We start from the raw sequence: 11,844 nt of genomic DNA, 5'->3' as shown, positions 1-11,844 counted from the left end.
CTATACAATAATATTTTTCAATCTAAAACTTTGTGATACAATCCATAATTATTTATATTTGTCGTGCATGCAATATTCCCTAATTTTAAATTAGTAGTATTTCTTTAATTTGATATGTTTTTCTATTTGTTTTGTAATAACAAAATTTTCATCTTATTTTGCAATTAGATATACTACTAAATTTTTATGAATAAATATAATGCAAACAAATAATAATTAGTGCAAGTTATCGTGCATGAGAATAGGTTAGTAATGGCATATATATATATATATATATATATATATATATATATATATATATAGAGAGAGAGAGAGAGAGAGAGAGAGAGAGAGAGAGAGAGAGAGAGAGAGAGAGAGAGAGAGAGAGAGAGAGAGAGAGAGAGAGAGAGAGAGAGAGAGAGAGAGAGAGAGAGAGAGAGAGAGAGAGAGAGAGGAGACTCATATAAGAACCCTCCTCTATATAAGAACCCATTCATATATAAGAATTAATCTACACCGTGAGATTAGAATTGATCTGACCGCTCAAAATCAATAGGTTAGTAATGTCATTTTTGTAATTTTTGCTGCACACTTTCCCTTCCTTTCTCCTCATTCACGGTTTCTTTCCCCTTTCTTTCTCTCTCTAGAATTACATCAAACAGCTCACTCTCCTCTCATAATTTTGGGTGCCTTCAAGAAATTAAGGTTTTTGTTCAATTCTTATGATTCAATTCTTTCTATTCATTCCATTCTCATGATTTTTGTTGCGTTTTTTTGGCTTTTTTTTTATGCGATTTTTTGCTGCGATTTTGATGCTTTTTGTCTCAAGTTTTTTTTTCCTGATTTTTGTGATTTCTATGCTCGATTTTGTTTATTATATGTTCGATTTTATGCGATTTTTGAGCGATTTTTTTTTATCGAATTTATGCGATTTCATGAGCGAATTTCAGAGCGATAATACTCCATATAAATCCAAAAATTAGGAAAATCTTCTATAAAAAAAATTCATAGTTAGTAACTAGTATTTTTTTTTTTTAAATAAAGTTAGTAAGTAGTAAGTATTGATTAATAATGTGTATTAAATAATCGATACTTCGATAATGAATAAATATTTTAGTGTCCACAAACATCATTTAGCATTGCAACAACCCAACAGCTGATTTTACGAGAAATCTTAATACAAAAATCTAATCTAATATATATAAATAAAGTAGGCATTTTTGGAGAGAATTTAGAGCGCCACGTAAGAAATATACTTATTTCGACCAATAAGAAAGATTTGTATTTTATTTTGAATTAAAAAATTATGTCACCACCTAGATAAAAGTGACGAATTAGATTTGATATATCTAAAATTTTAATGCCACGTAGATTATAATCCACAAATTAAATTATTATAATGAAAAAAATAAAGTAAAAATATAGGAAAAGATAAATTTATTAATTCAATACTACGAGTATAAGAAATCCAAAAAATATACTAATAAATATTTAAATGATAAACGCTTATAAAAAATTTTGATACCTATCATTATAAGATAAATTTTGATAGTATTTATGATAAGAAATACAAATTATTCGTTAATTATAATTAAATTAAAATTTGTGATACCTACCATTATAAATTGACACATCATACGACACAAACAAAATTTCGTATCAATAAAAAATCCCGTCAAGCATATTTTGTGTTAGTAATTTTGTGTTAATTTTTGGTCATCAATGGCCGGGTAATCTTTAGCTTAATTTTTAAAATTCTATGTTTAAATTAGTATTTCTAATTATTACTTACATTGCATTAATTTGAGATACTCAACGATTATATGTTTATGTTTTATTTACTAAATATTTTTTTACATGCAGATTTAACACATCATACGACACAAATAAAATTTCGTATCAATACAAAACCCCATCAAGCAAATTTTGTGTTAGTAATTTTATGTTAGTTTTAGGTCATCAATGTCCGGGTAATTTTTAAAATCTTATGTTTAAATTTATATTTGTAATTATTAGTTACATTGTATTTATTTAGGATACTTAACGATTATTTGTTTATGTAATGACATACGATTAGATGTCGTATACTTAATATATGGATGGCTTTGGTTATTTTTGGTGATGATGAAAAAATTCCAGTGCATAGATTTGATTTTATATCACAACAATTTTCATTTATTGGTAAATATGTTGATTTATTTTATATAAATGTAAAGATTTAATTTATATCAATTTTAGTTTTGGCTAACATTTCACGGTTTAACTTATCCATGATGTAGTAGGTTGGTTGTGGACGAGGTTGGTGATTCTATCGAAATAAAAGATATGGTAAAACAATGAATAATGATTTAGGATTTAAATTATTATAAATTTATCATTTCACATTAAATATTTTATATAACAGAAAATATATCATATTTACAATTTATTTATATTTAATAAATTCATTATAAATTATAGTAAAAAAAAATAAATATTAAACTTTTGTAATTTTGTCTGAAATTATTAAATACAATAAATCAAATAATTAAAAATCTTAGATGAAAAAACCGTGCATCGCACGGGCTTCCATCTAGTAATATATACAACTAGCTAGTAACACTTATTGCTAATACAGACAACCAACACTTACTGTTATTTTCTCTCTGTAATTTCTTTTTCAACAATATGAGAAAATAGTTCTCTGATTTTGTTCTTTATTTCTAATTGCTTTTTCATCAATTATGAGAAAATCAATTGTCTATATTTTGCAATGTGTTGACAGTGGCTGAGACAGTGAGACCATGGTTATGAGCTTAACGACCAGAAAAGATGGAAGCCTCACACCGTAAAAACAATCCTCATTACGTATACCACTATAAGATATAAGATATAAGAGGACGATTTAGGTGTGAATTTCGCCCTAATAAGCAAAGAGGGCAATTTTAATATCACCCTCAAGTTGCCCTATTAGTTTCGTCCTTGTAGCTTCAAAGGGCAACTACAATCTTTCGTCTTCTTTGTTAAAGATCAAAGAAGGTAATAAAGTTCGCCTTCTTTGATCAGAGCCAAAGAAGGCAAATAATTTCGCCCTCTTTGATCAGAATCAGAGAGGGCAAAATACATTTCGGCCTCTTTGATTAGAATCAAATAAGGCAACAAATTTCGCCCTCTTTGATTAGAGTCAAAAAGGGCAAATACATTTCATCGCCCTATAAAATACAACTTAAATAGGCTAACATATTCGCCCTTCTGGTTCAAATTTCGCCCTCTTTATTCAAAATTTAAAAGGACAACATTTAAACTCGCCTTCTTTGTTTTTTATTTTGTTTTTAAAAAAAAAAAATTTTTTTGGAGGGTATCATAAGAAGAAGGAATTTAATATAATTTCTAGTTGTCATTAATCATAATTTTGAATAGTTAATATGCAACATATAATATACTAAGCCAATAACAATAAATTGTATGCACAAGCTTCATAGCTACAAAATCAATTAATTGCTTTTGAAAGTCTAAGTGCTCTACAATGTCAAACAACTCAAGTCCCTCAAAGCTTAATTGCTGAAGTAGTACATACTTCCTAAAAGCATCCCTCAAAGCTTGAGCACCAAACAATCTGAAAAACACAACCATAACAAACATCAGATCAAAGCTCAGACCTAGCAGATGCAGAAAATGATATAAGATGAAAAAAAGCCAGCAAAGAACAACGTTGTTTCTTAAATACGATAAACCAAAGATGGCGATGACCATAAACCAAAATTGCTCAAAGGCACAGAACAAAGCTTGCTCTAACTCCTCTTAAGGCACAGAGACATAGGGTCATCAAGGCAGAAGACAAATTATTGAATACACCTCGTCTGCTCCTGAACAGCGACCTGATATAAAATCTCTGCTAACTTCACTAAAAAAACTTAAGGTACAGCAGAGTCGTCAAGATTGACAATATTGCCCAAAGATTGGGGTATGAAATGATACAGTTATTTCTTTTTTTTCTTCTTGGATAAAGAAAACAAAGAAATAACAGGAAGCATAGATCCTAACGGGATTATATATAAATCCAAAGTTGACCACCAAACCACCCACTCCCGCAACCACGACCCACCACTGACCCAACCATCACTTGATGAATAAAGAACTTTATGATAACACAGTATATTACGATACACTTAAGATCAACACCTTATAATACCATACACAAGACTGACAAAGCGTTCATTACTTGAGGTGTTCAATAGTGATAGTACCAACATTATTTTGGTTTATTCTGTTTAAATGAAATGCTGCAACTATGTCTAGGCAGGCAGATATTTATGCATTGATACAAACAAGCATATATTCACTATGCAATTAGTTAGAAAATATTACCTCTATCAAGCATCAAGGCCAATCTTCTCCATGACTAACCGAAGCTTTTGTTCAGTCTTCTTGTTTCTTCTTAGACGCTTCCAATTCAGCTCGCATCATATTATTTTCATTTTGTAGTTGTTCAACATATTGTTCCAACTCAGCTCTTCCTATCTTTCCATCTTTAGACGACACCGGGTGCCCTTTGCCTAAACCTCGGGCATAACCTGAACGATGTGCAAGAACCTTCTCATAAGCTTCTGCAAGAGTAAGATTATCAACCCCCTTTTCACCAATTTCTTTCTCATGCAAGACTAATTATGCATGTTCTGCTGACTTATAAATATCAGGACTCTAAATCAAACAAGCAGCATAAATCATTACAAATAGATTGAGTTAGGTGGTACTTTTTAGTGATATGAACCTTTTACAGCACACTAATGATCAGAAATGTTAACTATTGTCCTGTCAACAATAGTTGTAATTTCAAAAGACCAGAAAATAAGCATATACTTCAGCAAGGCAGCATATTATTCAGCATATTCTAGCTTTTGGATTTTGTGGCAAGTCGAGTTACTTCATATTCAAGACAAAACCTTTCTGACTTTCTGTTTTCTATTGTGTATGCATATCATTTTTATCGAAAAAGAGTGATTTGCAAGATTATATACCTTAATCCTTGCATATAATCGATCTAAAATCTCTTCACGCATATCACTCCGTTTAGTAACGTTAAGGGGGCAAATCTCCTTCACCCAATCAGCACACTCAGCAACAAGTTGATTTGCACGCTCACTCATAACAGCTCCTAATGTTGGAGGAATATTAACCTTGAGCTTTCCGGGTTGAATGCTTCGCAACTTTTTATACTTGAGTGCTCTACTTGGACCACGAAAGGGACCTAAGAAAATACATTACGCAAATCAGCAAGAAAGTAAATGAACACAAGGAAATAAACAAAACACTTAAGCTAACATATCTACCTTGTCTTTTCTTCTTAGGTTGTTGAGAGGTAGACCCTAGAAATTCATCATTATTATTATTAGAATCTAATTGCGATAACGACGATTGAGTCTCCTGATTCATTGTTCTTCCTCCTATAACAAACAAAAATCTGATTGATTTCTTGAACACATAACAGAAACTATAAAAATTTAATAAAAAAACAGAAACAAAAGATAAAAAATAGAACAATACATAGAAATTGAATAAAAAACAGAAACAAAAAAAAAAGAAACTGAAAATAAAAGAACAAAGAAAGAATAAAAAAAACAAAAACAGAAAGTAAAAGAACAGAAACAGAATAAAAAAAAAACAGAAACAGAATAAAAACAGAAACAGAAACAGAAAATAAAAGAACAGAAACAGAATAAAAAAACAAAAACAGAAAATAAAAGAACAGAAACAGAAAATAAAACAACCAGGATTTGCGCTCATCCAAACAGTGTTACAAAATGAAAACTTTGATCCCTCGAAGCTCTTAACTCCAGCAGAAGGACTACTCAAGGGATGGCGTAAGACCGTGAAGGTGACTACACCAAGTGGAAGAAAGATATCCATAATCATTGGAGAAGGACCCATGTTTGATGAGTCAGAGTCAGAGTCAGAGTCTGAATCTTCATCTTCTATTAATAAGTCTCCTAAATCCTTAGCAGTTGTACCTTCTTCTATCCCACCTAGCTTAACACCTACTCCTAGAATAGTTAGTAGTCAGGTCCCGTTAGACCTATCTCTTTTTGATGTAATGATTCAAGAATTTAATAATATGTCTTCTTCCTCTTACTCCTCGTGCTTTTCCCTTACCCAAGATGACGAGTATTGCTTTGCTAACTATGAAAATGACAACAAAATAATTAAAGCAATGGAAAGACTTGAGAATAAAACAACAATAATTGAAGAAACTGAAACAATTAACATCTTAACGGATCCTACCATTAAGAGAGAAGTAAATATTGGCTTAACTCTAAATCAAGAGGAAAGAACTCAATTAATTAGTCTACTTAAAGAATTCATCGATGTTTTCGCTTGGACATATGAAGATATGACAGGAATAAATAGAGAAATTGCTCAACACAATATACCACTAATTCCAGGAATGAAACCTGTAAAACAAAAGTTGCGTCAAATGAAACCCGACGTAGCCCTTAAAATAAAAGAAGTTCAAAAACAAATAACTGCAGGTTTTATCAAGGTATCCAAATATCCAGAATGGGTCGCCAACGTGGTACCAGTTCCTAAGAAAGATGGTAAAGTAAGAATGTGTGTCGACTATAGAGATTTCAATAAGGCAAGTCCAAAGGACGACTTCCCCTTACCACACATCAACATCTTAGTGGATAATACAACCAATCATGCGCTTCTCTCGTTTATGAATGGGTACGCGGGTTACAATTAAATTCTCATGGCGGAAGAAGACATGGAGAAAACAACCTTTATAACACCATGGGGCACTTACTGTTACACAGTGATGCCATTCGAGTTGAAAAACGCGGGTGCCATTTACCAAAGAGCAGCGACTGCCTTACTTCATGACATGATGCATAAAGAAGTTAAGGTATATGTGGACGATATGATTGTGAAATCTAAGGATCGCCCTGGACATCAAGTAGCCTTGAGAAAATTCTTCGAAAGGCTTCATGAGGTTAAACCCAAGCAAGTGTGCATTTGGAGTCACCTTAGGGAAACTCTTAGGCTATGTCATTAGCTCTAGAGGAATAGAGATAGATCCCACCAAGATCAAATCAATCATTTCAATTCCACCGCCCAAGACCGAGAAACAAATTCGAGGATTCATTGGTCGGTTGCAATACATAAGTAGGTTCATATCAAAGCTTACCACAATATGTGAACCAATATTCAAGAAACTTAAAAAGAATGTACCAGTGATATGGGATGACAAGTTCCAGGAAGCCTTTGATAAAATCAAAGCCTATCTTGCGAATCCTCCTATATTAGCACCAGCACTTACATGCATTCCTCTTTACCTATACTTAACAGTCACCAAAGAAACAATGGGAGCCATGCTCGCATAAGGAGTAGAAGGAAAATAAAATTCCATTTACTACCTAAGTAAGAAAATTCTCAAGTATGAAGTGCGCTACACACCGCTTGAAAAGTTGTGCCTCGCACTCGTATGGGCCACAACCAAGTTAAGGCATCATATTCTCGTACATACAGTCTATGTGGTATCCCGAATGGATCCCCTCAAGTACCTCTTTGAGAAATCCACACTCAATGGACGAATATCGAGATGGATAGTGAATCCAGCTTAATTTGACGTAAGGTACATGCCTCAAAAGGCCATCAAAGGAGCTGTGGTTTCTGATTTCCTAGCTGACTTTCCAATTGAAGATTCAATACCAGTACAAGAGAATGGCTTCCGGATGAAGACTTAATGGTTACAGAAGATGACACTTGGATATTATACTTCGATGGAACCTCAAACCAGAAAGGATGTGGTGTAGGGGTTCTATTGGTGTCACCTAAAGAAGAACATGTCCTAATCTCAATCAAGCTTGACTTCGACGTTACCAACAATGCTGCGAAATATGAAGCATGTGTGGTAGGCCTCGAAACAGCCTTGGCATTGGGAGTAATGAAACTTCGAATATTCGGAGATTTTTCCCTTATCATCAGCCAAATCTCCAAAAGATGGAAATTAAGGAGTGAAAGCTTAGCTTCCTACCAAACTTATTTACAAACCCTCACTAATCAACTTGAAAAGGTATAATACATATAACTACCAATAGAAGAAAACCAATTCACGGATGTCTTGGCAAGACTAGCCTCAATGGTTAGGATTCCTAAGGAAATCGAGCAAATGCCTTTAACTATAGAGAAAAGGCATAAACCAGCTTACATTCAAGCTATTGAGGATGGAGAAGTATACCAAGAAGAAGAAGAGGAAGAACCTTGGTATACGGACATCCTCAACTATGTCACCAAAGGCGAATATCCACTTAATGCTGACAAAAGAGCGAAACGTTCCTTAAGACTTTTGACATCACAATTCGTGCTCATAAACGACGAATTACATAAAAAAAAAGTACCTAAAGGAAGAGCTCTCCTATGAGTAGGCAAAAAGGAAGCTCAAAGAGCAATGAGAATAATTCACGAAGAAGCATGTGGGACACACATGAACGGCAAAATGCTAGCCCTAAAAGTAATGCGCCAAGGATATTACTGGACTACCATGAATAGAGATTGCCAGTAATACGTGAAAAGATGCCCAAAGTGCCAAATATATGCTAACATATAACATGTTCCACCGTCTCTTCCTTACACTTACACATCCCCATGGCCATTCTCAACTTGGGGAATAGATATCATTGGAAAAATCACTCCCCCTGGGACAGGAGGTCACGAATACATCCTCATTGCTATTGATTATTTTACCAAATGGGTTTAAGCAGCGTCTTACGTAAAAATCACCGCAAAACATGTAGCACTTTTTAACGAAAGAAACATCATATGTATATATGGAGTCCCACATGAAATGATAAGTGACAATGGAACTCACTTTCAAGCTGAGTGTGAAGAATTACTTCAAAAGTACGAGATTCAACATCACCACTCTTCCCCATATAGACCTCAAGCGAATGGCGCAGTAGAAGCAACCAATAAGAATTTAAAGACGATCATTGAAAATATGACAGAAAATTACATGGACTGGCCTGATAAACTCCACTTTTCTCTTTGGGGTTATCGCACGTCAATTCGCTCATCCACAGGAAATACGCCATTCTCTCTAGTCTATGGAATGGACGCCGTACAACATGTAGAACTGGAAATACCTTCCTTACGCATAGCATTGGAAAGTAAACTTGATGTGGTCGAATGGACAAGAACAAGGTATGAAGAGCTAATTCTACTCGATGAGAAACGACTTGAAGATTTACATCATACATTCATACCCAATGCTACCAAACTCGCATGGCTAGACACTTTGATAAGAAGGTCAAGACAAGAAACATCAAAGTAGGAGACTTGGTGTTAAAAATACTTAGAAAGAATGTTCTAGATCCAAGAGGCAAGTTTAGGCCTAATTGATCTGGACCATACATTGTCAAAACTATCCTATCTTGAGGCGCCGCTAAGTTAACAGATATGGATGGGAATGACTTTTCGAACATAACAAATCTTGACCAACTTAAGAAGTTCTACCCATGATTTAATTGAGTATCATACTCAAGAGAGCTACGTTTGGCCTGATTCCTTAGCAAGGATACGTAGGCAACCCTTTACAGGGTGCGGCCACTTTAATTTTTCAAAATCTCGCATTTTTACGACAACACGTCAACTCGGCATGGCAAAAATCAAGCGTCGCACCAGATGAAGAACCATCGCACCGTGATGTTACCATCGCGCTGCGACAAACACATCGCGCTACGATGGGAATATCGCGCCATGATGGAATCGGGTTTTCGCTGCTTTTGAAATTTTGAATAACTGGAATAGTTTCAGCTAATTTCGAGAATTTTTCGACTTCCGTACTCGAATTATTTTCAAAATTACTCAAGTTGTTTTCATTGCTTATAATTATTTTCGATAATTAAATAATCGAAGACAAAAGTTAATAAAAGTTGAAAATTGCATTGATGATTAAATAAAATAAAATTACATTATTGATGAATTTAAAAAGCTTAAATAAAATTGACTTAAAATAAAAAAATTTCTAATAAATTGAAAGTAAAGTGATGCTCTAATCCTTTTTCTCTTTCCTAGCCCTTTTCCAATTCTTGTCTGCATCTTCCTCATCGTCTAGCTCCTTTACCAATATGGAACCTTTAGATGATCTAACCGCAACCTTAGAAGAAATAGTTTCTCCTTTAGCAAAAACACCAACTTTCTTTTCAAATCAAATCTTCTTAGGGTTAGCTTTCCTTTTTTCTACAACACTCTTTTTCTTAGGCATGATAGGAGCCTTGAATTCAACTCTTAAACCCAGACGATCTTTAGGAGGTACTTTCTTATCACTTAAGCGGTCTTTAACACTTGTCTTCTCCACACTCTTAGAAATTGTGTTTCGAACTTTGTTCTTGTCCTTTTGAGTTCTACCAAGTAACCATTGCTTAAATTCCCTAGACAAGGGAGGAGGAATTCTATTGGAGACAACTTCCCACGAGGGTCTAGTGCACCAATAGTCATCAAATCTTTCCACATTCTGCGATACAGGATACTCATAGGGTCGATGAAGATCTCTAAAAGGAATGGTTTGAGTAAGACCGTATTGTCTCCTTACCCTAAAAGGGTAATAGAAGGTCAACTTCGACAAGCTTGGAATACAGCAAGAAGGTTGAGAATTGACTCCGACCATCTTCACAATTTTCCACCAAGGAATGACCCAATTAATGGAGAAGTCATGAGTTTCAAAGATTTCACTCCACTCCAAGCGTCCCATCTTCAAAGAAAAGCGTTTCTTCCTTCTTACAAGGCAATTTGGAGTGTACTTTTCAAAAGGAGGACTAATTAGATCAAGGCTTTCCATTAGCCAAATCTGCAAGAATAAAAATAGATTGTTATTACTCTACAAAATTAAATATTTTTGATATCTGTAATTAAAATTATTTATTTTCTACCTGTAATAAAATTGGAGATCCTCGAAAGTGGTGCTTTGGGATCCTTCTTTAATCCATCCAAGCCTAGCATTCTTTCTCCAACAATTAATGGCATTGGATCTCTCCCTGCATCAATTTGTTACATGACAGACGCTAAAATAGCTTGACCCACATGTATACTACCACTAGTAAGTAGATATTGGCTAAACATGCAAAAGAGGAAGGCTCTTCTCTTATAAACATGGAAAGAATCCGATTCTGGTCTATAAAAATAAAACGATGCAAATTTTCTTAGATCATACTCACTACAATCAACTTTGGTCTTTAAATCATTTTCCCTAAGGTTAAAATGTCGCTCAAAATCTTTGTAGTAATATTCACATGCTGTGGGAATTACCGCAAGGTCTAGAGAGGGAAAACCAAGAATGGCACCAAATTCTTCCGGCAAAGGGCTAATCTCATCATTACCTAACCTAAAACAGTGAGTATTAGAATCCCAATATTCTAGGGTTGTATGAATAAAGTCAATATCAAGATCTACCCCTTTGATGCCAAATAAACCCTCCATATAAAAAAAGTCAAGCTCTTTTCTCTCCTTAGCGGTCAAAGACCGGCACCACTCACGAGTTGTGTCATAAAAATTCCTAGCCATGACTACTTGATGGGAATAAAAGATTTAGAGAGCTAATGATTTGAATTATACTAAAAACGACATATTTGGGGGCTTTTTATAAAAGAAATCGACGCATAAATTGAGTTCTATGCGGACTCGGTTTCCTCGAAACCACCGCGCCGCGATATTTTCATCACGCCGCGATGAATCCCAGCGCTAGCAATGTAACACGCGCGTGAATTTGATTTTGACTTGGATTTGTACATCGATTTTTTCAGGATTTTTTGTCCTAACCTTATCCAATTTTATTTTTTCCTACAAAATTTCAAACACTTATCCTATTTGATTTGGGAATTTCCTTTTCTTTGA

General features: G+C 34.1%; 1 protein-coding gene across 2 annotated transcripts; it reads right to left on the bottom strand.

The window, feature by feature from the left end:
- Positions 1–3,359: 3,359 nt before the first annotated feature.
- Positions 3,360–5,525, bottom strand: LOC110709546. 2 transcript variants are annotated; one of them, XM_021887766.1, is made up of 4 exons: positions 5,289–5,525; positions 4,977–5,206; positions 4,327–4,565; positions 3,360–3,574 (listed from the first exon to the last, which is right to left on the bottom strand). In XM_021887766.1, the coding sequence occupies exons 1-3, from the start codon at positions 5,389–5,391 to the stop codon at positions 4,515–4,517; spliced, it is 384 nt and encodes a 127-aa protein (XP_021743458.1). In that variant the 5' UTR covers positions 5,392–5,525; the 3' UTR covers positions 3,360–3,574; positions 4,327–4,514. The 2 variants fall into 2 exon arrangements, with proteins under 2 accessions (XP_021743458.1, XP_021743463.1); XM_021887771.1 differs by having other exon boundaries at positions 4,327–4,532.
- Between the last annotated feature and the right edge of the window lie 6,319 nt (positions 5,526–11,844).

This window comes from Chenopodium quinoa, unplaced genomic scaffold (assembly GCF_001683475.1).
Source record: "Chenopodium quinoa cultivar QQ74 unplaced genomic scaffold, ASM168347v1, whole genome shotgun sequence".
NCBI classification, from domain to species: Eukaryota; Viridiplantae; Streptophyta; class Magnoliopsida; order Caryophyllales; family Amaranthaceae; genus Chenopodium; species Chenopodium quinoa.
The sequence above is the reverse complement of the archived record's forward strand: the minus strand, read 5'-3'. Positions and strand labels throughout refer to the sequence as shown.